Source organism: Coregonus clupeaformis, chromosome 35 (genome assembly GCF_020615455.1).
Source record: "Coregonus clupeaformis isolate EN_2021a chromosome 35, ASM2061545v1, whole genome shotgun sequence".
Taxonomy (NCBI): domain Eukaryota; kingdom Metazoa; phylum Chordata; class Actinopteri; order Salmoniformes; family Salmonidae; genus Coregonus; species Coregonus clupeaformis.
In genome coordinates, this window is record NC_059226.1 from 21261536 (window position 1) to 21289359 (window position 27824).

Consider the following 27824-nt stretch of genomic DNA (forward strand, 5'->3'; position numbering starts at 1 on the left):
CCATGAGCTGTTTTCACCCACAGGACTGCGGCTAATTGATGTTTTTTGTTTGTCGCAAGCATTATTCTTAACTAGAACATGACATTTATTCTGAATTAAAATAAACTTTACTCTATAAAAGTATGCTCGACTACTGTGGTCTTCCGTGCAATTAGAGCTAAAAAGATATTGGAAGTTGCCTATGAACCGATCATTAACAAAATATAATAAGGTTTGTGTGTCGCGCAAACTCATTTCTGGGATTGGTTATTATGATGGTGCATTTAATGTATATGTATATTTTTGATTGAGTTTGCCCCACCAATATTTTATGTTAAAATCGCCACTGCTTCTCAGACCCGGCTCACAGCACAGAGCTGGTGAGGTGAAGGATTGAGGGTGAACCCCACGGATGGTGTGAGGTCCAGATCATCCTCTGTTACTCCAGGAGGAGGAGAGAAACTAAAGTGCTGCAGGAGGGAGGTGAAGAAGAGGAAGAGCTCCATCCTGGCCAGACCCTCCCCCAGACACACCCTACGACCTGTGAGAGAGACCAAAGATATAGAAAATAGCATGAAGTCTGTCCAAAACGCTACCACAATTTCTCTACTTCTTGCAATGAAGTAATTAGCTAAATAATTAAGTTAATATACCTGCAGAAAAGGCCATGAAGGCGTCCCTCTTGACGAATCGTCCCTGCTCATCCAGAAAGTGGGAGGGGTTAAAGCAGTGGGGGCTCTCCCATTCGCTATCGTCATGTAGGACGGACGTCAATAAAGGAATCACAGACGTCCCCTGCAGTGAGAGTGAAGCGTAGGACACCGTTATATATATAAAAGTGATGAGTGATGAAACTTTGTTTAATAAATAAAGTGCACACTCAAAAGGAGTGGATTGCAATCATTTCAGGACAACTAAAAAAAATACAAAAAATAACTATTTTGGAAAGTCAGGTATCTGACCTTCTTGATGAAATATCCCTGGAAGGTGACGTCTCGGCTGGTGGCGTGAGGGATGGACATGGGTACAATATTGGCCAGTCTCTGGATCTCATGGATCACTGCATCAGTGTAGGGCAGGTTCTTCCTGTCCTCTACCAAGGGCTGACGACTTCCTATAACCCTGCTGATCTCCTCCTGGACCCGGTCTTGAAAAAAGACAGGAAAAGTGCCACTGTTACTCTAACCCAGAGGTGAAAGGTTAATCTGAATGATAATTAACCTGGTATGTGGTTCAATCTGAGACAGAAAGGAGGGAGGGGTTGGAGTTACTGCATTGAAACTTAGAAACCTTAGTTAATGTTTAACCTTTATTAACCCAACCATCTTAATCTAGTTTCATAACCTCTGCTTCAAGTCAGCCCTTTGTCAATGTTTAGAACTTGTAACACCATGAGTGCTTTAGTGTTTTGTCTCTCTGTGTGTGTTTGTGCGTTCGTGCATCACAGGCGGTCGCTGGCACCTTAATTGGGGAGGACGGGCTCATAGTAATGGCTGGAACGGAACAAATGGAATGGTATCAAACACATGCATGGGCGGCAGGTAGCTTAGCGGTTAAGAGCACTTGGCCAGTAACCGAAAGGTCACTGGTTTGAATCCCCGAGCCGACTAGGTGAAAAAAACTGTTGATATGCCCTTGAGCAAGGCATTTAACCCTAATTGCTCCTGTAAATCGCTCTGGATAAGAGCGTCTGAGAAATCAAAAAAAGATTTTAAAAAAGACTATTACATTAATTTCATTCCAGTCATTATTATGAGCCGTACTACCCTCGGCAGCCTCCTGTGGTGTGTGTGTTTATATAAATCCTTACCCTGTATGTGAGGGTACTTGGCCATTAGCAGCAGACCCCAGCGCAGGGTTGTCCCGGTGGTGTCGGTACCAGCAGAAAACAGGCTAGCAACACTAAATACCAGGTTGTTGTCATGGTAGAAAGAATCCATATTGCCAGATTCCTAACAGATACAGACCCGCAGATGACATATGAATTATGTACAACAGTTACTTAAGGAGCTGTTGTAAGTCATTCACAGATAATCTACACATTCTTTTAAAGCAGGAAATGTTTTCGTGTTTGAGTCTGTGTGAGTTTACATGAAATTCTACTGATATGGAAAAAACTCTACTTCTATCCTCCCTCATCTGGCATTCAGTCATATGCATACTGGTCACACACTGGATTTCAATGAAATTACGTTGAACCAATGTCGAATACACGTTGAATTGACGTCTGTGCCCATTGGTATGTTCCTGGTGGACAACTCAAGTTAGTTGTGTTCTGCTGCAGTATCCAAGTGCACCACAGGATGGCATAATGAGTATTATAAACTGGGTACTTTGGGTCCTGGATGATGATTGGCCGGTATGATGCAAAATCACTAGTTTACCATTCTAATTATGTTAGTAACCAGTTTATAATACCAACAAGGCACCTATGGGGTTGTGGTATATGGCCAATATACCACAGCTAAGGGCTGTATCCAGGCACTGCGCCTAAGAACAGCCCTTAGCTGTGGTAAATTGGCCATATACCACACCCCCTTGGGACTTGCTTAATTATATTCTGTATAGTTATACTGAGCAATATTGATGCAACACTTTATTATGTATGCATGAGATGCAGATTCTGCATGAACTCTTCATACCTCCAGGGTCTGCTTTCGGGCGAGGAACGAGTCCACAAAGCCTCTACACATCTCAGGGTTCAGAGTCTCCTTCAGGCCTCTCACCAGCTCTGTCACCTCCATCTTCGTATCAGCAACATTTTTCTTCAGACGCGTCAGGTTCGTTATCCACGGGCCCAACCTGGGAAACATGTTGTACATCTATACAGAGATACAGGTAGAATACGCATAAAACTATATTTTAATATCTTATATTAATTATTTATAACATTATTACATTTAACATACTACACACAACACAACACATAACTATAATTATATTATTAAATATAACATTATTACATTTAACATACTACACACAACACAACACATAACTATAATTATATTATTAAATATATACATGTAAATTGAATTATAGATACATTTTATAGATAAATGAAATATATATATTCATAAATACAGTATGTAATTATTAGTGGTGGGTAACAATATTGATAATTCAATATTTATTTTTTATTTAACCTTTAACTAGGCAAGTCAGTTAAGAACAAATTCTTATTTACAATGACGGCCTACACCGGCCAAACCCGGACGACGCTGGGCCAATTATGCGTTGCCCTATGGGACTCCCAATCACGGCCGGTTGTGATACAGCCTGGAATCGAACCAGGGGGTCTGTAGTGACGCCTCAAGCACTGAGATGCAGTGTCTTAGACCGCTGCGCCACTCGGGAGCCCGTGATTGTTTTATATCAATATGAGCAAGGCATATTGTGATATTGGTTTATTCATCCTGTTAACCTACACTATTCTGTAAAAATAATACATTACTTTTCATTCATACACAAAACCCTCTCACAGACCTTTTCACAGGCTCTCAATTTAAACTTGTTAGGTAGGAATATGCTACCAGAGAATTCACATCTACGGGAAGTAGGGGTGCTGAGAAATATACACAACCGTTCAAAAGTTTTGTCCATTAAAATAACATCAAATTGATCAGAAATACAGTGTAGACATTGTTAATGTTGTAAATGGCTATTGTAGCTGAAAACAGCAGATTTTTTATGGAATATCTACATAGGCGTACAGAGGCCCATTATCAGCAACCATCAGTCCTGTGTTCCAATGGCACGTTGTGTTTGCTAATCCAAGGTTATCATTTTAAAAGGCTAATTGATCATTAGAAAACCCTTTTGCAATTATGTTAGCAAAGCTGAAAACTGTTGTGCTGATTAAAGAAGCAATAAAATCTGGCCTTCTTGAGACTAGTTGAGTATCTGGACCATCAGCAATTGTGGGTTCCATTACAGGCTCAAAATGGCCAGAAACAAATAACTTTCTTCTGAAACTCGTCAGTCTATTCTTGTTCTGAGAAATTAAGGCTATTCCATGCGAGAAATTGCCAAGAAACTGAAGATCTTGTACAACGCTGTGTACTACTCCCTTCACAGAACAGCGCAAACTGGCTCTAACCAGAATAGAAAGAGGAGTGGGAGGCCCCGGTGCACAACTGAGCAAGACGACAAATACATTAGAGTGTCTAGTTTGAGAAAAGACGCCTCACAGGTCCTCAACTGGCAGCTTCATTCAATAGTACCAGCAAAACACCAGTCTCAACGTCAACAGTGAAGAGGCGACTCCGGGATGCTGACGTTCTAGGCAGAGTTGCAAAGAAAAAGCCATATCTCAAACTGGCCAATAAAAAGAAAAGATTACGATGGGCAAAAGAACACAGACACTGGACAGAGGAAGATTGGAAAAAGGTGTTATGGACAAACGAATCAAAGTTTGAGGTGTTCGGATCACAAAGAAGAACATTTGTGAGACGCAGACCAAATGAAAAGATGCTGGAGGAGTGCTTGATGCCATCTGTCAAGCATGGTGGAGGCAATGTGATGGTCTGGGGGTGCTTTGGTGGTGGTAAAGTGAGAGATTTGTACAGGGTAAAAGGGATCTTGAAGAAGGAAGGCTATCACTCCATTTTGCAACTTCATAACCTGTGGACCGCGCTTGATTGGAGCCAATTTCCTCTTACAACAGGACAATGACCCAAAGCACAGCTCCAAACTATGCAAGAACTATTAAGGGAAGCAGCTGATATTCTGTCTATAATGGAGTGGCCAGCACAGTCACCGGATCCCAACCCTATTGAGCTGTTGTGGGAGCAGCTTGACCGTATGGTACGTAAGAAGTGCCCATCAAGCCAATCCAACTTGTGGGAGGTGCTTCAGGAAGCATGGGGTGAAATATCTTCAGATTACCTCAACAAATTGACAACTAGAATGTCAAAGGTCTGCAAGGCTGTAATTTCAGCAAATGGAGGATTCTTTGACGAAAGCAAAGTTTGAAGGACACAATTATTATTTCAATTAAAAATCATTATTTCTAACCTTGTCAATGACTACAATTCCTATTCATTTCGCTATATTTCCCATTCAAACTCATTTCATGTATGTTTTCATGGAAAACAATGAAATCTCTAAGTGACCCCAAACTTTTGAATGGTAGTGTATATTTTAAAAGTATGCCACATTTTTTCACAAAAGTAGGATACTGGGCCTTTAATAGTCCTCTATTAGCCATCTGCAGGGCAGGGGGAAATGTTTTCATTTCCCCCCCTTAGTTTTATTGATTGCCCTGAAGTTGAAGGGAGGGAATGGCCGGCAGGGGATGTAGCTCAGTTGGTAGAGCATGGCGTTTGCAACACCAGGGTTGTGGGTTCGATTCCCATGGGGGGCCAGTATAAAAAATAATGTATGCACTCACTAACTGTAAGTCGCTCTGGATAAGAGCGTCTGCTAAATGACTGTAAATGTAATTCCTAACAGGTATTCTGTTTCCTAGTTGTATTGATTGCACTGAGACAGCCATTATTTATTTAGAAAATACAGTAAAAACAGAATGGCCTGAATGAGCAGACTGTACCTGAATTGATGCGGAGCCTGCAAGGTGTATACTCTCATTGGCCCTATCTGCCATGCCTGTGAATAGGGGGTCAGTGTATTCAAACCTGCTGCCATAGACAATGGCCGAGATTATGTTGGAGACAGCATAAATCACAGGCTGGGTGGTGTCAAATGCCTGACCTGTGATAGACAAAACATTGAAATCAATTGCAAAATAAGCTTTCCAGAACCCACACGATCACATAGAAAGCCAAATAGCTGTTTACTAATAATATGGTTAAGAATAGCCAGATTTTTAACCAGGCAATTAGGCCTACACATCACCTAGAAATACATCATGCTACTTCTACTACTACAGTGTAGAGATACCTATATTGCTCTTACCGTCATGTTTTTCAAACACTTCAATCAGATAAGGGATTTCCTCTAAGATTTTGTCTTCACTCCCTTTGTTGCCCATCCCAAAGTCTCTAAGGTTCGTCAGGGCAAAGCGCCTCATCTCTTTCCATGAGTCTCCATTGGCAAACAGAATCCCTGTAAAGAAGGTAGTTTGTTTCTATGACAATTTAAAGTGTAATAATATAACAATAACAATAATAAATAATATAGATATTCACAATAATATACCATTTCATAATTAATTGATTCATTCATAATAATTAACATGTACCAAGAAAATGAATAATCTGCCAAATTATCTATGCGCCCTTTCTGGTCATGATCATCTGTAAATTCTAAGTAATCATAGACATTTATATTATTTGCAGAGGATTAGAATAAAAACCTTTGATGGACTTGTGGAACCAGGCACATCTCTACATTCACCATTCTATTTAGCCTCAAGTATCAGTCTGCCATTCCTTCTCATTGAAACTGTTTGAACCTACAGTCTAAAATATCTATAATTCAGAACTAAATTGTTAGCGATTGGATCACTTTCAACCAATCAGAGGACAGCCTAATTCAAGCATAGTATTTGGCAACATTGGTTTTTGTCCTAAACCCAACCACTGTTTCTGAGAGGGCGCTGATTGGAAAAGTAATTTTGTCATCTATTGGAGAAAGGCCAGGCTGATACATGCAGTAAAACAGAATGGTGAATGCAGCAATCAGGCTGGTTCCACCAGGCTAGAAAAAGACTTTTAAGAGCTAGTAATGCATTTCATATCCAAATAATCTCAAAGTGTCTGCAATTGATTGTGTAGCTCAATAAAGTTGCTTTAAAAAGAAATTTAAGAATGGGAAGCATAGAAATAGAGCACATACAGTGGGGGAAAAAAGTATTTAGTCAGCCACCAATTGTGCAAGTTCTCCCACTTAAAAAGACGAGAGAGGCCTGTAATTTTCATCATAGGTACACATGTCAACTATGAATCCAGAAAATCACATTGTAGGATTTTTAATGAATTTATTTGCAAATTATGGTGGAAAATAAGTATTTGGTCAATAACAAAAGTTTCTCAATACTTTGTTATATACCCTTTGTTGGCAATGACACAGGTCAAACGTTTTCTGTAAGTCTTCACAAGGTTTTCACACACTGTTGCTGGTATTTTGGCCCATTCCTCCATGCAGATCTCCTCTAGAGCAGTGATGTTTTGGGGCTGTCGCTGGGCAACACGGACTTTCAACTCCCTCCAAAGATTTTCTATGGGGTTGAGATCTGGAGACTGGCTAGGCCACTCCAGGACCTAGAAATGCTTCTTACGAAGCCACTCCTTCGTTGCCCGGGCGGTGTGTTTGGGATCATTGTCATGCTGACAGACCCAGCCACGTTTCATCTTCAATGCCCTTGCTGATGGAAGGAGGTTTTCACTCAAAATCTCACGATACATGGCCCCATTCATTCTTTCCTTTACACCAGGGTTCTTCAATTCCGGTCCTGGAGGGCCGAAACACCTCTGTTTTTCATCCTCTCCTTCTAATCAGGGGCTAATTCAGACCTGGGACACCAGGTGAGTGCAATTAACTACCAGGTAGAAATAAAAAACAGAAGTGTTTCGGCCCTCCAGGACCGGAATTGAAGAACCCTGCTTTACACGGATCAGTTGTCCTGGTCCCTTTGCAGAAAAACAGCCCCAAAGCATGATGTTTCCACCCCCATGCTTCACAGTAGGTATGGTGTTCTTTGGATGCAACTCAGCATTCTTTGTCCTCCAAACACGACGAGCTGAGTTTTTACCAAAAAGTTATATTTTGGTTTCATCTGACCATATGACATTCTCCCAATCCTCTTCTGGATCATCCAAATGCACTCTAGCAAACTTCAGATGGGCCTGGACTTGTACTGGCTTAAGCAGGGGGACACGTCTGGCACTGCAGGATTTGAGTCCCTGGCGGCGTAGTGTGTTACTGATGGTAGGCTTTGTTACTTTGGTCCCAGCTCTCTGCAGGTCATTCACTAGGTCCCCCCGTGTGGTTCTGGGATTTTTGCTCACCGTTCTTGTGATCATTTTGACCCCACAGGGTGAGATCTTGCGTGGAGCCCCAGATCGAGGGAGATTATCAGTGGTCTTGTATGTCTTCCATTTCCTAATAATTGCTCCCACAGTTGATTTCTTCAAACCAAGCTGCTTACCTATTGCAGATTCAGTCTTCCCAGACTGGTGCAGGTCTACAATTTTGTTTCTGGTGTCCTTTGACAGCTCTTTGGTCTTGGCCATAGTGGAGTTTGGAGTGTGACTGTTTGAGGTTGTGGACAGGTGTCTTTTATACTGATAACAAGTTCAAACAGGTGCCATTAATACAGGTAACGAGTGGAGGACAGAGGAGCCTCTTAAAGAAGAAGTTACAGGTCTGTGAGAGCCAGAAATCTTGCTTGTTTGTAGGTGACCAAATACTTATTTTCCACCATAATTTGCAAATAAATTCATTAAAAATCCTACAATGTGATTTTCTGGATTTTTTTCTCTCAATTTGTCTGTCATAGTTGACGTGTACCTATGATGAAAATTACAGGCCTCTCTCATCTTTTTAAGTGGGAGAACTTGCACAATTGGTGGCTGACTAAATACTTTTTTCCCCACTGTAGAACAGATCTACCGCTTCTTACAATTGCTTTCAACGCGAATAGCATATCTATAACTCACATTTCTATGTGAATTTGGTAAGGTCGCCCAAAAAGTTACATATTGCAGCTTTAAAGTAACTGTCCAGTGAAAATCTCACTTTTAAAAGTTAATATTCTGTTAACTTATACCCACATAATGTTGTTGACTCCTCCTTTTGTGGCCAAACATAAATTGGAGAAAAAAACACTACAACTTTTATCTCAAACAGACTATTTAAAAAATGCTTGCTATTTCCTCATATAGGATGTCATCCTCTTGACGAGGATGAGCTGACCAATCAGTCGTCTACTCACATTAATATGTTTTAGGACTGGTATAAGCCCACACGATTCTGTTGTGGTACGCCCACACCATTCCAACACAGAAAAGCTTATTTTTAACATACTCAATTACAATTGTTTTGGAAGGAAGAATATGTCACTCATATTGTAACACATTTTCGGTTATATTTCATAGATATCTGGAAACACTGGACAATTACTTTAAGATGATTTGGACATAAAACGCAAAACAAGCTAATATGTGGGGATATTGACTTGTACTGGATTAGCTGTTAGCTGTTGTGGCCAGGTAAACAAAACTAAAGCATGGATTGTTGTCTTAGCTTGTCCATAGACTGCTTACAGGGTAAGGAAACCCAATATGATTTTGTAATTTGGGTGAACTATCCCTTTAAGAATGTGACATAGCCAGAATAAGTAATATCATTACCATGTCCATGGTTTAGTTCACTGAGCACAGGAGTGATGTCCCTGTCCCCAAAGTCCTCTGCCTGGTTGACCAGTGCCTGCTTGACCGTCTTGTATCCTGCCAGAACAACCACTTTCTTGGGTCCAAAGTGAACCGTGAAGATGGAGCCATATTTCTTGGAAAGCTGGACAGATAAAGCATACATAAAGTATACCATAGACTCAGTTATGTCTCGTAATGATATATGAATAAGCACAAAACTGGACATCACATATGGCTTGTTAAACAAGTTTCAGTCCAGAAACAGCCTGAAAACAATGGTTTACAGTTGAGGTGAGACCTGGGTTTAAATACTGAAGGGATATTTCTAGGGTGCATCTCCAATATTCTAAAGTGTCTAAAGTGGCCTCTCATCTCTTTGCTTGCAATGCTTTGGTCACCATCACAAAGTATTTTGACCATAGCCTGGTCCCAACAAAAAACAGATATGTGACCAGGCTACTTGGGCAGGACATATCCATTGAAATACACTAAAGAATCGAACATTAAACAACATTAACCAGCTAAAAGCATGTACAATGTGCGGAAGTCCATTATATCAGTTTGCTTACTAAACTTTTCAAACCTGGTGAAATAGCAAGAAAACTATAAAAGTGAGATGAAACAGATAAAATCTCACAGATCATATCAACAACCTCAACATGGTTCTCTGAAAGCAACGCAGGACTTCTTGTTACCTCACAGAGAGTGTGATAGGGCTCCTTGAGATCCAGCTGGAGCATGTTACCAAGCAGGGGCAGTGGCCTGGGTCCTGGAGGCTCCTTCCCCTGTTCCTCAGAGTTGGAACCAGAGAAGAAGAGGTAGAGGACCAGCAGAAACAGCACAGCCCCCAGCAATGTCACCGTGCTGGGAGCCTGGAGGAGAAGATCTGCCATAAGAGCCATGGATCTCCACAAGCAGTGCTCTAAGATAAGACTGTGATGTGAAATCGGGAAGTGTGTGTGCCCCAACACAACAACTGACTTACATAAGTAGACACAGCCCTCTTTAGGGCTCAGGTTCAGCCAAAGAGGAGGGGTTAGGTATTCAGATTTTTAAAAATCATTCTAGCAGGTTTAAACAGTACAGTTCCTACAGATCATTACCACATCTAATAATGATCTATTTAACAAAACAGAGGAGCGCTTCTTTGGCAATCTAAATCAGACGATAGGTGCTCTTTGAAATTGTGATGAACAGTCAAACAAGCAACAAAGTAGATTTTGGTAGTGTGAACAGTGCATAAGCATTAGCAAAACCTTCCAAAAATATAAAGGCACTTGTGTAGAAAATGTTATACGCTTTTATTGTAACTTGGCTAATGCATGGCAAGGATAAAAAAAAACTGAGTTGGCTACTATTAGCAACAAACATTTCCATTCCTCTCTCATAAAACCCATTTGGAGACTTTTGCAATGCTTCCACATAATTTGTTTATTTTGAATATTTTTTATTAAAGGGTAAATTGCATTATCAAAGAACATAATAACTGAAGTGAGATCAGGTCAAATGGAAAACAAGTATTTCTTATTGGACAAATTCAGGTTAGTCCCGCCCAGTTTTGGCCCGTTTGCTTCTGTTTGGTTCCTAGTAAATACAGCCCTGATAATCCCTGTGCGTTAAGTTAAATATTAGTCTACATTTTCAAATGGAGCTGTTCTTTTCATTATACAGTATCTGTGAAAAACTAAGACCACTTGAATAATTATTTATATAAAGTGCAGCATTCTTAATCTTACCTAGCCTGCACATGCAGCAGGAACTTTTAATTCATTTGTTATCTACATTTACATCATTTAGCAGACGCTCTTATCCAGAGCGACATACAAATTGGTGCATTCAACTTATGATAGCCAGTGGGACAACCACTTTTTTATCAGAGCCTAAAGGTAAGGAGGTGCCGTTCCCCTCACAGCTCCGTAGGCAAGCACCATGGTCTTGTAGTAGATGCGAGCCTCAACTGGAAGCCAGTGGAGCGTGCGGAGGAGCGGGGTGACATGAGAGAACTTAGGAAGGTCGAACACCAGACTGGCTGCGGCGTTCTGGATAAGTTGTAGGGGTTTAATGGCACAGGCAGGGAGCCCAGCCAACAGCGAGTTGCAGTAATCCAGACGGGAGATGACAAGTGCCTGGATTAGGACCTGTGCCGCTTTCTGTGTAAGGTAGGGTCGTACTCTGCGAATGTTGTAGAGCATGAACCTGCAGGATCGGGTCACCGCTTTGATGTTAGCGGAGAACGACAGGGTGTTGTCCAGGGTCACGCCAAGGTTCGTTGCACTCTGGGAGGAGGACTCAATGGAGTTGTCAACCGTGATGGCGAGATCATGGAGCGGGCAGTCCTTCCCCGGGAGGAAGAGCAGCTCTGTCTTGCCGAGGTTCAGCTTGAGGTGGTGATCCGACATCCACACTGATATGTCTGCCAGACATGCAGAGATGCGATTCGCCACCTGGTTATCAGAAGGGGGAAAGGAGAAAATTAATTGTGTGTCGTCTGCGTAGCAATGATAGGAGAGACCATGTGAGGATATGACAAGAGCCAAGTGACTTGGTGTATAGAGAGAATAGGAGAGGGCCTAGAACTGAGCCCTGAGGGACACCAATGGTGAGAACACGTGGTGCGGAGACAGATTCTCGCCACGCCACCTGGTAGGAGCGACCTGTCAGGTAGGACGCAATCCAAGAGTGAGCAGCGCCGGAGATGCCCAACTCGGAGAGGGTGGAGAGGAGGATCTGATGGTTCACAGTATCAAAGGCAGCGGATAGGTCTAGAAGGATAAGAGCAGAGGAGAGAGAGTTAGCTTTAGCAGTGCGGAGAGCCTCCGTGACACAGAGAAGAGCAGTCTTGAAACCTGACTGGTTTGGATCAAGAAGGTCATTCTGAGAGAGAGCAGGAGAGTTGGCTAGAGACGGCACACTCAAGAGTTTTGGAGAGAAAATAAAGAAGGGATACTGGTCTGTAGTTGTTGACATCGGAGGGATCGAGTGTAGGTTTTTTGAGGAGGGGTGCAACTCTTGCTCTCTTGAAGACGGAAGGGACATGGCCAGCGGTCAAGGATGAGTTGATGAGCGAGGTGAGGTAAGGGAGAAGGTCTACGGAAATGGTCTGGAGAAGAGAGGAGGGGATAGGGTCAAGCGGGCAGGTTGTTGGGCGGCCGGCCGTCACAAGTCGCAAGATTTCATCTGGAGAGAGAGGGAGAGAAAGAAGTCAAAGCATAGGGTAGGGCAGTGTGAGCAGGACCAGCGGTGTCATTTGATTTAATAAATGAGGATCGGATGTCGTCAACCTTCTTTTCAAAATGGTTGACGAAGTCATCCACAGAGAGGGAGGAGGGAGGGGGAGGATTCAGCAGGGAGGAGAAGGTGGCAAAGAGCTTTCTAGGGTTAGAGGCAGAGGCTTGAAATTTAGAGTGGTAGAAAGTGGCTTTAGCAGCGGAAACAGAGGAAGAAAATGTAGAGAGGAGGGAGTGAAAAGATGACCGGTCCGCAGGGTGTCTAGTTTTCCTCCATTTCCGCTCAGAGCCCTCTTCTGTGAGCTCGCAATGAGTCGTCAAGCCACGGAGCAGGAGGGGAGGACCGAGCCGGCCGGGAGGATAGGGGACATAGAGAGTCAAAAGATGCAGAAAGGGAGGAGAGAAGGGTTGAGGAGGCAGAATCAGGAGATCGGAGGGAGAAGGATTTAGCAGAGGGAAGGGATGATAGGATGGAAGAGGAGAGAGTAGCGGGAGTGAGAGAGCAAAGGTTGCGACGGCGCATTACCATCTGAGTAGGGGCAGAGTGAGTATTGTTGGAGGAGAGCGAGAGAGAAAAGGATACAAAGTAGTGGTCGGAGACTTGGAGAGGAGTTGCAGTGAGATTAGTAGAAGAACAGCATCTAGTAAAGATGAGGTCAAGCGTATTGCCTGCCTTGTGAGTAGGGGGGGACGGTGAGAGGGTGAGGTCAAAAGAGGAAAGGAGTGGAAAGAAGGAGGCAGAGAGAAATGAGTCAAAGGCAGACGTAGGGAGGTTAAAGTCACCCAGAACTGTGAGGGGTGAGCCATCCTCAGCAAAGGAACTTATCAAGGCGTCAAGCTCATTGATGAACTCTCCAAGGGAACCTGGAGGGCGATAAATGACAAGGATGTTAAGCTTGAATGGGCTAGTGACTGTGACAGCATGGAATTCAAATGAGGAGATAGACAGATGGGTCAGGGGGAAAAGAGAGAATGTCCACTTGGGAGAGATGAGGATTCCTTTGCGAGAACACATGGTTAGACGAGGAAAGAGCAGTAGGAGTAGCAGTGTTTTCTGTGGTAATCCATGTTTCCGTCAGCGCCAAGAAGTCGAGGGACTGGAGGGTAGCATAGGCTGAGATTAACTCTGCCTTGTTGGCCGCAGAACGGCAGTTCCAGAGGCTGCCAGAGACCTGGAACTCCACTTGGGTCGTGCGTGCAGGGACCACCAGGTTAGAGTGGCAGCAGCCACGCGGTGTGAGGCGTTTGTATGGCCTGTGCAGAGAGGAGAGAACAGGGATAGACAGACTCATAGTTGACAGGCTACAGAAAAAGGCTACAATAATGCAAAGGAGATCGGAATGAACTAAACATCTGGGAATGCGAGAGAGCGGGCCTCCCTCACTTACGTTTCACTGAAACACTCAAATATAGCTCTCCCAACTTCCACTTTAGAAATTATAATTGTTGTAAACTACAGCGGTTCAATGTTTCTAGGAATAGACTAACTTAGTTTATTCAGCTAGCAACTTGGTACAGTATTCTTCCGTGAAAATCGTCCAGGGCACCGAATCCTATGACGCCAAAGCCAACTAGCATGCCAGCATCCAATAACACGGTTTAGCACCAATACACGGTTACAACAAACCATCAGTGTGTTAACACGCAAAGCAGATCATTCGTGTCTGTGTCTAACGTTGTGTCAAGTTTTGGGTTAGTTTTGACAGTTTGAGTGAGTACGTCGTCAACTTATTCAGCCAGTTAGTTAGCTAGAATAGTTAGCATACTAGCTAGCCATTGCTCTCTGCCAACGAGCTAACCCCTCCTCCCATGGCACGAACACACAGAGAGCCAAGCTAACGTTAACTAGTCACCTATGTCCCGAATTCCCTTGAACGACTCTGGTTACCAGTATGTAAAAACAAAACAAAAATAAATGTAGGTTATAACTTACCCTTAGTAAGCCAGTTAAGTGCAAAGCTAGCCACTGAATCGATTCAGCCAGTTCGCGTCTGTCCAAACGGAGAGAACGCGTCTCCAAATATTAAAGCTAGGTCGTTCCAGCTATTGTTTAATTAGCTATCCAGGTAGCTACATTTCGAGTACAGTAGCTACTAACTACCTAACGTTAACGCTTCAGATAATGAGGTTAGAAAAACAGCTGAATGGTAGGTAGCTAGCTGGCATAATTACAGGTACTCTTAAGCGTGAAATAACATTGGAAACAACTATCCACAGTTGCTAATAGTTACCAGTAGCTACCCACTAGCTAGCTAGCTTTATTGGTCCAGTGAGTATGTTTATCTATTTCACTCTTTAAAATGTAACTGAACTTACCTTGTCCCACTCAACTCTTCCTTGTCTCAACTCTTGAAACCAAATTCAAGTCCATCAGCAAATAGCCAACGAAAAGGGGGACTGTCCTTATTCAAAGGGAGTGTTGATTGGTTGAGGAGATATAAAGGTGAAGAGTATCTATTAAATTGACAAGAGAGCCGAATGACCGTTCTAACAATGGAAATACATGTGCTCAATTAATGACGGCAGGCGAGATCCGGTAGGACCATTCAAGCCAATGAGAGGGCAGATAAGCATTAGACAATAGACTTTGAGATATCCGAATTTACCACAGTCTGTTAACTCCAGGTCTTGTGGATATTCCTATTCAGGTGTATAAAGTCTACAAACTTATCAAATCAAATTGTATTGGCCACATGCGCCGAATACAACAGGTGCAGACATTACAGTGAAATGCTTACTTACAGCCCTTAACCAACAGTGCATTTATTTTTAATAAAAAAGTAAAATAAAACAGCAACAAAAAAGTGTTGAGAAAAAAAGAGGAGATGTAAAATAAAATAACAGTAGGGAGGCTATATACAGTGGGGAAAAAAAGTATTTAGTCAGCCACCAATTGTGCAAGTTCTCCCACTTAAAAAGATGAGAGAGGCCTGTAATTTTCATCATAGGTACACGTCAACTATGACAGACAAAATGAGGAAAAAAAATCCAGAAAGTCACATTGTAGGATTTTTAATGAATTTATTGGCATATGATGGTGGAAAATAAGTATTTGGCCAATAATAAAAGTTTCTCAATACTTTATTATATACCCTTTGTTGGCAATGACACAGGTCAAACGTTTTCTGTAAGTCTTCACAAGGTTTTCACACACTGTTGCTGGTATTTTGGCCCATTCCTCCATGCAGATCTCCTCTAGAGCAGTGATGTTTTGGGGCTGTCGCTGGGCAACACAGACTTTCAACTCCCTCCAAAGATTTTCTATGGGGTTGAGATCTGGAGACTGGCTAGGCCACTCCAGGACCTTGAAATGCTTCTTACGAAGCCACTCCTTCGTTGCCCGGGCGGTGTGTTTGGGATCATTGTCATGCTGAAAGACCCAGCCACGTTTCATCTTCAATGCCCTTGCTGATGGAAGGAGGGTTTCACTCAAAATCTCACGATACATGGCCCCATTCATTCTTTCCTTTACACGGATCAGTCGTCCTGGTCCCTTTGCAGAAAAACAGCCCCAAAGCATGATGTTTCCAACCCCCATGCTTCACAGTAGGTATGGTGTTCTTTGGATGCAACTCAGCATTCTTTGTCCTCCAAACATGACGAGTTGAGTTTTTACCAAAAAGTTATATTTTGGTTTCATCTGACCATATGACATTCTCCCAATCCTCTTCTGGATCATCCAAATGCACTTCAGACGGGCCTGGACATGTACTGGCTTAAGCAGGGGGACACGTCTCGCACTGCAGGATTTGAGTCCCTGGCAGCGTAGTGTGTTACTGATGGTTGGCTTTGTTACTTTGGTCCCAGCTCTCTGCAGGTCATTCACTAGGTCCCCCCCGTGTGGTTCTGGGATTTTTGCTCACCGTTCTTGTGATCATTTTGACCCCACGGGGTGAGATCTTGCGTGGAGCCCCAGATCGAGGGAGCTTATCAGTGGTCTTGTATGTCTTCCATTTCCTAATAATTGCTCCCACAGTTGATTTCTTCAAACCAAGCTGCTTACCTATTGCAGATTCAGTCTTCCCAGCCTGGTGCAGGTCTACAATTTTGTTTTTGGTGTCCTTTGACAGCTCTTTGGTCTTGGCCATTGTGAAGTTTGGAGTGTGACTGTTTGAGGTTGTGGACAGGTGTCTTTTATACTGATAACAAGTTCAAACAGGTGCCATTAATACAGGTAACGAGTGGAGGACAGAGGAGCCTCTTAAATAGGAAGTTACAGGTCTGTGAGAGCCAGAAATCTTGCTTGTTTGTAGGTGACCAAATACTTATTTTCCACCATAATTTGCAAATAAATTCATTAAAAAATCCTACAATGGGATTTTCTGGATTTTTTTTCCTCAATTTGTCTGTCATAGTTGACGTGTACCTATGATGAAAATTACAGGCCTCTCTCATCTTTTTAAGTGGGAGAACTTGCACAATTGGTGGCTGACTAAATACTTTTTTTCCCCACTGTATACAGGGGGTACCGGTGCAGAGTCAATGTGCGGGGGCACCGGCTAGTTGAGGTAGTTGAAGTAATATGTACATGTGGGTAGAGTTAAAGTGACTATGCATAAATGGTCAAAGATCCATTATGTGCATGTTTTAATTATTCACATGTAAAATGTGGCCTCATCAACACTGAAAAACAAGTTATATTTTCTTTATCATTTCAACTGGAAGCAAACAGTCAATATAAATATATAATACAAAACTGGAGATCTATTACACTTCTGTGTTGTGATACAAAAATATTATCAAAATGTATAGTTCATTGTGTATTTTTTTCCGAATCTGATATTGTCAATGTCCATAATGATCAACCAAATATCTTGCAGGGAAATAAATTGTGGATAAACTTGATATTATATTATCATCTCCTCTTTTTTTAAGACAAAGTTATTGAACGATTTTAATAAAATAAAAAATAAAATAAATATATATGTTGTGAAACAAACAAGAAATAAGACAAAAAAACTGAAAACTTTAGTGTGCATAACTATTGTCCTGCTGGAAGGTGAACCTCCGTCCCAGTCTCAAATCTCTGGAAGACTGAAACAGGTTTTCCTCAAGAATTTCCCTGTATTTAACACCATCCATCATTCCTTCAATTCTGACCAGTTTCCCAGTCCCTGCTGATGAAAAACATCCCCACAGCATGATGCTGCCACCACCATGCTTCACTGTGGGGATGGTGTTCTCGGGGTGATGAGAGGTGTTGGGTTTGCGCCAGACATAGCCATTCCTTGGTGGCCAAAAAGCTCAATTTGTCTAATCTGACCAGAGTACCATCTTCCATTTGTTTGGGGAGTCTCCCACATGCCTTTTGGCGAACACCAAACGTGTTTGCTTATTTTTTTCTTTAAGCAATGGCTTTTTTCTGGCCACTCTTCCATAAAGCCCAGCTCTGTGGAGTGTATGGCTTAAAGTGGTCCTATGGACAGATACTCCAATCTCCGCTGTGGAGCTTTGCAGCTCCTTCAGGGTTATCTTTGGTCTCTTTGTTGCCTCTCTGATTAATGCCCTCCTTGCCTGTTCCTTGAGTTTTGGTGGGCGGCCCTCTCTTGGCAGGTTTGTTGTGGTGCCATATTCTTTCCATTTTCTAATAATGGATTTAATGGTGCTCCGTGGTATTTTCAATATTTCAGATATTTTTTTATAACCCAACCCTGATGTGTACTTCTCCACAACTTTGTCCCTGACCTGTTTGGAGAGCTCCTTGGTCTTCATGGTGCCGTTTGCTTGGTGGTGCCCCTTGCTTAGTGGTGTTGCAGACTCTGGGGCCTTTCAGAACAGGTGTATATATACTGAGATCATGTGACAGACCATGTGACACTTAGATTGCACACAAGCAAAGGGGGTGAATACATATGCACGCACCACTTTTCCGTTATTTATTTTGTCTAATTTTTTGAAACAAAATCTTTTTTTCATTCCACTTCACCAATTCGGACTATTTTGTGTATGTCCATTACATGAAATGCAAATAAAAATCCATTTAAATTACAGGTTGTAATGCAACAAAATAGGAAAAATGCCAAGGGGGATGAATACTTTTGCAAGGCACTGTATCATATCCGTTAGCAAACTGTTTGCGCTAATAAAGCATACATGGTCGCTTCCCCGTTGTACTGTTATTTGGGTTAAAATAAGTTACTAAGGCAGCTCCCTAATGCAGCTGTTTCAGCCTCACTCAGTACTCTGTTGTGGCGTGGCTAGCCAAGGGACACCTCTCGTTGAACTTCTCTGGTTGTACACAATTGGTTGAGTGTGATTGCTGCGTTCTCAAAGGTTTAAACCGCAGCACATACTGGTATGCAGCTTCAGCCCCCTTGGGCAATAATGTCTATCTGCAGAGTGCAGTAACTACACCCCACTAGAATTGCCAATTAGCATTATGTCACTACACGACCTGCCCACTGTCATTGACAACTGTGCATTGATCTGAGGCCAGTCTGCTTGTTGTATCGTTAGCATTTGTAGCTAATATTGGCGGCTAACATAGCGGTTAAGATAATCAACATAACATTTAATTAACATAGTTGTTATGAAAATTAACATTGCACTTAGGATAATTAACGTAGCGGTTAAGATAATTAGCATAGCGGTTAGGTAGTTAAGATAGCGGTTAGGTTAATTAACATAGCAGTTAGGATAATTAATGTAGTGGTTAGGATAATTAACATAGCGTTTAGGATAATTAGCGTAGCTAAGCATTTAGGATAATACTATGTGTATCCTGTACATACAGTGTATATATATATATACAGTGGGGAGAACAAGTATTTGATACACTGCCGATTTTGCAGGTTTTCCTACTTTTATCATTGGTACACTTCAACTGTGAGAGACGGAATCTAAAACAAAAATCCAGAAAATCACATTGTATGATTTTTAAGTAATTAATTTGCATTTTATTGCATGACATAAGTATTTGATACATCAGAAAAGCATCAGAAAAGCGGAACTTAATATTTGGTACAGAAACCTTTGTTTGCAATTACAGAGATCATACGTTTCCTGTAGGTCTTGACCAGGTTTGCACACACTGCAGCAGGGATTTTGGCCCACTCCGCCATACAGACCTTCTCCAGATCCTTCAGGTTTCGGGGCTGTCGCTGGGGACGGACTTTCAGCTCCCTCCAAAGATTTTCTATTGGGTTCAGGTCTGGAGACTGGCTAGGCCACTCCAGGACCTTGAGATGCTTCTTACGGAGCCACTCCTTAGTTGCCCTGGCTGTGTGTTTTGGGACGTTGTCATGCTGGAAGACCCAGCCACGACCCATCTTCAATGCTCTTACTGAGGGAAGGAGGTTGTTGGCCAAGATCTCGCGATACATGGCCCCATCCATCCTCCCCTCAATACGGTGCAGTCGTCCTGTCCCCTTTGCAGAAAAGCATCCCCAAAGAATGATGTTTCCACCTCCATGCTTCACGGTTGGGATGGTGTTCTTGGGGTTGAACTCATCCTTCTTCTTCCTCCAAACACGGCAGTGGAGTTTAGACCAAAAAGCTCTATTTTTGTCTCATCAGACCACATGACCTTCTCCCATTCCTCCTCTGGAACATCCAGATGGTCATTGGCAAACTTCAGACGGGCCTGGACATGCGCTGGCTTGAGCAGGGGGACCTTGCGTGCACTGCAGTATTTTAATCCATGACGGCATAGTGTGTTACTAATGGTTTTCTTTGAGACTGTGGTCCCAGCTCTCTTCAGGTCATTGACCAGGTCCTGCTGTGTAGTTCTGGGCTGATCCCTCACCTTCCTCATGATCATTGATGCCCCACGAGGTGAGATCTTGCATGGAGCCCCAGACCGAGGGTGATTGACCGTCATCTTGAACTTCTTCCATTTTCTAATAATTGCGCCAACAGTTGTTGCCTTCTCACCAAGCTGCTTGCCTATTGTCCTGTAGCCCATCCCAGCCTTGTGCAGGTCTACAATTTTATCCCTGATGTCCTTACACAGCTCTCTGGTCTTGGCCATTGTGGAGAGGTTGGAGTCTGTTTGATTGAGTGTGTGGACAGGTGTCTTTTATACAGGTAACGAGTTCAAACAGGTGCAGTTAATACAGGTAATGAGTGGAGAACAGGAGGGCTTCTTAAAGAAAAACTAACAGGTCTGTGAGAGCCGGAATTCTTACTGGTTGGTAGGTGATCAAATACTTATGTCATGCAATAAAATGCAAATTCATTACTTAAAAATCATACAATGTGATTTTCTGGATTTTTGTCTGCGTTCCGCAGATAGACCTTTCTCCTCTTGGGTGCTGTCATAGAGGTACGTTAGTAGTCCTAGCCCAATAAGGCTCAATGTCATTGGTCACGGATAAATCGATATCTTATCTCCGGCAGTAGCTGTGGGTGGGTAAAATCACTGAGGAAGCCAAGCCAAGCCAGTTAAAAAGCTACAGTGGGGGAAAAAAGTATTTAGTGAGCCACCAATTGTGCAAGTTCTCCCACTTAAAAAGATGAGAGAGGCCTGTAATTTTCATCATAGGTACACGTCAACTATGACAGACAAATTGAGGAAAAAAATTCCAGAAAATCACATTGTATGATTTTTTATGAATTTATTTGCAAATTATGGTGGAAAATAAGTATTTGGTCACCTACAAACAAGCAAGATTTCTGGCTCTCACAGACCTGTAACTTCTTCTTTAAGAGGCTCCTCTGTCCTCCACTCGTTACCTGTATTAATGGCACCTGTTTGAACTTGTTATCAGTATAAAAGACACCTGTCCACAACCTCAAACAGTCACACTCCAAACTCCACTATGGCCAAGACCAAAGAGCTGTCAAAGGATACCAGAAACAAAATCGTAGACCTGCACCAGGCTGGGAAGACTGAATCTGCAATAGGTAAGCAGCTTGGTTTGAAGAAATCAACTGTGGGAGCAATTATTAGGAAATGGAAGACATACAAGACCACTGATAATCTCCCTCGATCTGGGGCACCACGCAAGTTTTCCCCCTGTGGGGTCAACATGATCACAAGAACGGTGAGCAAAAATCCCAGAACCACACGGGGGGACCTAGTGAATGACCTGCAGAGAGCTGGGACCAAAGTAACAAAGCCTACCATCAGTAACACACTACGCCGCCAGGGACTCAAATCCTGCAGTGTCCCCCTGCTTAAGCCAGTACATGTCCAGGCCCGTCTGAAGTTTGCTAGAGTGCATTTGGATGATCCAGAAGAGGATTGGGAGAATGTCATATGGTCAGATGAAACCAAAATAGAACCTTTTGGTAAAAACTCAACTCGTCGTGTTTGGAGGACAAAGAATGCTGAGTTGCATCCAAAGAACACCATACCTACTGTGAAGCATGGGGGTGGAAACATCATGCTTTGGGGCTGTTTTTTCTGCAAAGGGACCAGGACGACTGATCCGTGTAAAGGAAAGAATGAATGGGGCCATGTATCGTGAGAATTTGAGTGAAAACCTCCTTCCATCAGCAAGGGCATTGAAGATGAAACGTGGCTGGGTCTTTCAGCATGACAATGATCCCAAACACACCGCCCGGGCAACGAAGGAGTGGCTTCGTAAGAAGCATTTCAAGGTCCTGGAGTGGCCTAGCCAGTCTCCAGATCTCAACCCCATAGAAAATCTTTGGAGGGAGTTGAAAGTCCGTGTTGCCCAGCGACAGCCCCAAAACATCACTGCTCTAGAGGAGATCTGCATGGAGGAATGGGACAAAATACCAGCAACAGTGTGTGAAAACCTTGTGAAGACTTACAGAAAACGTTTGACCTGTGTCATTGCCAACAAAGGGTATATAACAAAGTATTGAGAAACTTTTGTTATTGACCAAATACTTATTTCCCACCATAATTTGCAAATAAATTCATTAAAAATCCTACAATGTGATTTTCTGGATTTTTTTTCCTCATTTTGTCTGTCATAGTTGACGTGTACCTATGATGAAAATTACAGGCCTCTCTCATCTTTTTAAGTGGGAGAACTTGCACAATTGGTGGCTGACTAAATACTTTTTTTCCCCACTGTATATTAGAACCTATGTTGTGATAATTGCGTTGTTTACTCTATAACCCATTTGTTTATACACCACCGTGATATACAATAAGGCCGTGATGACAAAAAGACAACAATCACAAAACCGGAGAGCAACATCTGTCCGGTGAAGTCCACAAAGCAAATATTGCATGTAACAAACATATCACCTGCAGCATGGTCAAGCAAGTTAATATTTTCGACAGTTTACTACACAAGTAGTTGTTTAGAACCACGGAGTTACCACAAGTCAGCACAAAGACAACAGGAGCAAGCACTGTCTCCGCTATTCCAGCACCATTTCAACTTAAACATTTAAACATCATCAAATCAACAAGGCTATAAGCTTAGTTTAATACACTGAAAACAAACTTAAAGATGCCAAAAACAATTTAGTCCAATCAATGTTGCTAAATATCATGTGGCTGACCATGGTACTGATTTCTGTGTGTGTGTGTGTGTGTGTGTGTGTGTGTGTGCGCGCAAGTATATATATATTTTTGGACTCATCCTACTTGTAGACTAGTTGAATGCCAAGGCCATCCTCCTCTCTTTCATGTTGGCAAAATGGATTATGGGGCTCTGTCATTCAACACACTTTCAGTTTTTGTTGCCATAGGCTACCTAGCTAAAATGCTTGCTATCTTAACTTCCTGGCATGGGCAACAATGAACCAGCTAAGTTAGCTAGCTAGTTAACGTGAGCCTACTAGGCTACATTTAGGCTACATATTGAACTTCAATCGTCTCAGGCCAGTGGCAAAATATATTAATTTCTGGTTAGATCAGAATCGGCGTCATAATCATTGGCAAGTCCAAATCCCCATCTCCATCCATGGCTTAGGAAAGAGCTAATTTAGCACGCTAGCTCCTGCAGGACATCAACACAAGCGGACCAGAAACATACACGTTTTTCTGAAAATTTAGTTTTGCTTAGGAAGTGATTTGATTGGTGTGAAGCCAAATCCAAACTGGCCTCCCTTGGGCGGCTTTTTGCCGCACCAGGACAACCCACGGTTGAGCTCAGCTCAACGCTGATTGGCTAATTAGTTTATAAATGTTTTTATCAAGGGAGGCCAAATGTTTGCTGGCATCAATCAATCAAATGCTACTGTGGCAACATGTTATACTCTTTTGGTCCAGTCAGCTTCAGATACATTGGCTACACGTACTGAGACACTCAGGTGATTTCTCCGATGAGATTCAGCCACTTGCAAATTGACAGAAAATTATGAAAACAGAGAGAGAGATGAAAGAGAAATTATATTAACATTTAAAAAAGAATATTGGTCAAATATTTGGGGAAGCCTGGCTTCCCTTGGCATCCATTTACACACACCACTGATCTCCGGTAGCTTTGATTGGACTAATGTATCAACTTCATAGTAGTTTATTGTCTTCTAGCTAGCTAGTTATCTAGCTGAAAAGTCATCATAAATCATGTGGACCCTCTCCTAGCAAATTATTTTCAAACTTTGCGTTATGAAGGAAATGTAGGGATAAAACGTCTGTTCTCATCAGGCCTCTGTTAAAAGAAAGAAAGTTGGAAAGAAGATTCAACCAATGGTTTGGATGGAAGCAGTGGCTAACAGCGGTTTCAACTAGCTAGGTATGACGTGTCTTGCTCTTAATGTTTGATGGGTAGATCCATTTGAATTTAATCACTTTTTGACAGAATCCCTTTTAATTTAAATAAAACAGGAAGGTACTTTTTGGACCTGAATGCCAAAATATTCAGGAGCTAAAGGTGCTTAAAGGTGCTCAAAACATCCATGTCTTCATCACTGGAAAATATAAAAGGTTGAGTTTGATATCATTTAAAAGCTTACAAACAGGGTTGTCAAACAATTGTATAATTTCTTGATTTATTTGTATTACAATTATGGATTTTATTTTACTTTAAACGTCAGTGATCTAAAAACTCCAAAAAAAAATATCCATATTCGCATATGTTGTAGCTTAGACCCTACCTTACGTCATCTGAGGTTTGTGTTGTGCCGCCATCGGTTGAGACACAACATGCTCTTGAATACAGGGTGGGTGTCATTTCAATCATAGAAATATAATTCATAGAATGGACCTATCCCTTCAGAGCACTGCAATTTAGCTCGTACACCATTGAAATTGAAATTGAATTGAAATGTTAACTTCTAATAACTATCACAAAGATGGCCGCTTGTCCATCCACCTTCAAATGTCAACTGAAATGGTCATGTCTGTTCTATTATCTATATTTCTATGATTTCCATAGGTTTCCTATTAAAGAGTGACAGTCAAATTTAAAACAACAGATATTCTCATTCAAGTCAACATTCTCTGATGTGTGGACCTCCAACCATCTTTGTGGTACCATTTGAAAGTTGAAATGTCTATTTCTTTCCCATTTTAGTACATTTATTAGCCAAAACATGACACCCACTCTGCATTCAAGAGCATGTTATGTCTCAACCAATGACGGGCACAACACAAAAACCTCAAATAATGTAAAATAGGGTCTAAGCTACAACATATGCAAATATGAAGAAAATATATATATATAAATAATTTATAAAGTAGTTTGAAAACCTTGTTTGTAAGCTTAAAATTATATCAATCTCAACCGTTTATCTTTTCCAATGATGAAAACATGGATTTCTCATTTTGTTTATTTTATTTAACCTTTATTTTATCAGGGAGTCATACTGAGACCACGGTCTCTTTTTCAGATGGGCCCTGAATTACATAAATAATCAAAAAAGAAATGAAAAAACACGTCATAAAAAACAAACACATTCATCAGTAATAAGGTCCTCAATCAGCTTTCTGAATTGCCCTAGAGGCAACAGAACATCAAATGTAAGAACATTTTGAAGATTGTTCCACAAATAAGGTGCAAGACAAGTAAAAGCTGATTTACCTAACTCAGTAGAGACCAAAGGAATTTCCAGAGTTAGCCATCCCTGAAACCGGGTGTGGTAACTCATATGTTTAAAGTTTAGTAATGATGTTAGGTACAGTGGGACTTTTTGTAAAAGAGCTTTATAAATGAAAGCATAGCCAGGTATCAACCTACGTGACATCAAAGAGGGCCAACCAACTATGCAGTAATGGGTACTAAAATTACCACCCATAATAAAGCGCAGTGCACTATGATAAACTGCATCTAACGGCTTTAATGAAGTGGCAGCTGCGTTCATATAGATGATGTGGCCATGGTCTAGGACCGATAGGAACGTCGACTGAATAATCTGCTTTCTACTACTTAGCGCGAGGCAGGACCTATTTCTATTGAAGATGCCCATTTTTATTCTCAGCTTCTTAACTAACTCATCAATATGCTTTTTAAAAGACAGTTTTTCATCTATCCAGATGCCCAGATATTTGTAAGCAGGGACACGATCAATATGGACACCATCCAAAGTACATATGCTTAAATCATCAGATTTATTTTCATGCGCTCTAGAGAACAACATATACTTAGTTTTACCTGCATTCAATACTCATTTCAGGTCAATCGACTTTTTCTGTAATACAATGAAGGCAGACTGTAGTTCAGATAGAGCCTGGTCAACCGTGGGGGAATAGCACACACAACAGTATCATTGGCATACAAGTGCACGTTACAAGTCAATATTGTTAATATGAACAGTAAAAAGTACAGGACCTAGAATCGACCCCTGGGGGACACCTTTAATAATTTCCAGGAAACCTGATTTAACACCATCAGTAGATGTACATTGAGTTCTATCTGTCAAGTAATTTTTAAACCAGTTACATGCAGCCAGATCTAGGCCAATTGAGGAAAGCTTCTGAATTAGTAGTGAATGATCAACAGTATCGAAAGCCTTTGGCAGGTCAATGAAGTGGGAAGCACAATGTTGCCTTATATCCATACAGTTAACCACTTCATTTATAACTAAGGATGCAGCAGAGATACTGCTATGACCTGAGAATTGAATTAATCAAGGATTCAAATATTTTAGCTAGGCAAAAAAGTTTAGAAATAGGCCGATAATTATTTAGTTCACAAGGGTCACCACCTTTGTGAAGGGGGACTACATGGGACGCCTTCCAAACCTTTGGGATAGTACCAGATATATAATTGTCAGGTTAAAAATATGGGTTAATGATTCAGCAATCAGGAGGGAAGAGAGCTGCTGCAAAAATGGATCAAGCATATCAGCCCCAGTGGATTTTTTTACATCAATCTTAAGCGAGGCATCTAGCACATCACAAATAGTAAATTGTTTAAATGAAAACAAAGACTCACTAGAAGTTGACGGGTTAACCGTTGAGTCAGCTAGAGCCTGGCAGAGGGAAGAGCAGTCGGTTGACTGACCAGGGTCAACTACACCATCTTTTCTCTCAAATAAGAAGCCAACCAAGATAAAATGATGATTAAAAGCATCACTTATCCAATTCTTCTCAGTTATAATGCCAGAGTCAGACAGAACCTTGCTTAGGCAGGGAAGAGGAGGAATGTGTACGCTTCAGTGTATTTACTGTTTTCAGAAATTTAGAAGGATCACCAGCAGAGTCTGAGATAGAGCTTAAAAAGTAGCTTGATTTAGCTTTCTTAATCGAGATACTACATCTGTTTCTCAATTGTCTGAAAGATTGCCAGTCCACTACAGAGTCAGTTGTCCTTGCTTTGGCCCAGGCCTGATTTCTCATATGAATGAGCTCAGATAACTCAAAAGAAAACCAAGGGTTCGATCTATCTCTGACTCTGAATTGTTTAAAAGGGGCGTGTTTATCTGCTACAGGAATAAATATGGAGGAGACATTTTCTAGAGCCAACTCATGGTCAGGAATATAGGAGACAGTGGTTAAATCAGAGTAGAACATGTCATATAAAAACCCTTAAGCAGAAAACTGCTAAATGTCTCTTCTTAATTAAATGAGGATTAGTATTTTGCTGTTTCGTACCTCTTAATACATACTATGGGACAATAATCACTGAGATCATATGCAAATACTCCACTAGACAAATATTTATGGGGGTTATTAGTAAGAATTAAATCAATCAATGAAGTGTAAACAGGGTTTTTCACGTTTAGTCATGTGGGTTTTGAGATCAATTGAGTCAGATAAAAATCAATGCATATAATCTTAAATTGATCTGAGGCTGGGGATAGCCAATCCAGAGTCAAATCCCCTAAAATGACCAACTCCGAGGACAGAAAACGTATTAAACACTCAGATATAGCAAAAATAGCATCCGCCATGGCAGCAGGGGGGCAGTACATCCCAGCAACAAATAAATGTGTTTTCTGGTTTATCTACAACCAGGAGGTCAAATGTATTGGGAAA

At 41.7% G+C, this 27824-nt stretch overlaps 1 protein-coding gene across 1 annotated transcript in view; it reads right to left on the bottom strand.

Moving 5' to 3' along the window:
* Positions 1-326: 326 nt before the first annotated feature.
* LOC121551792 (cytochrome P450 2K1-like) overlaps positions 327-27824 on the bottom strand; it is a 35449-nt gene continuing 7951 nt past the window's right edge. Inside the window, exons 8-16 of the mRNA XM_045211158.1 lie at positions 10007-10244; positions 9291-9453; positions 5893-6042; positions 5528-5688; positions 2622-2801; positions 1790-1931; positions 942-1126; positions 633-774; positions 327-520 (exon numbers count right to left, since the gene is read on the bottom strand). Coding sequence (XP_045067093.1) covers positions 333-520; positions 633-774; positions 942-1126; positions 1790-1931; positions 2622-2801; positions 5528-5688; positions 5893-6042; positions 9291-9453; positions 10007-10244 — 1549 coding nt within the window. The 3' untranslated portion in view covers positions 327-332. The remainder of the gene's footprint in view (positions 521-632; positions 775-941; positions 1127-1789; positions 1932-2621; positions 2802-5527; positions 5689-5892; positions 6043-9290; positions 9454-10006; positions 10245-27824) is intronic.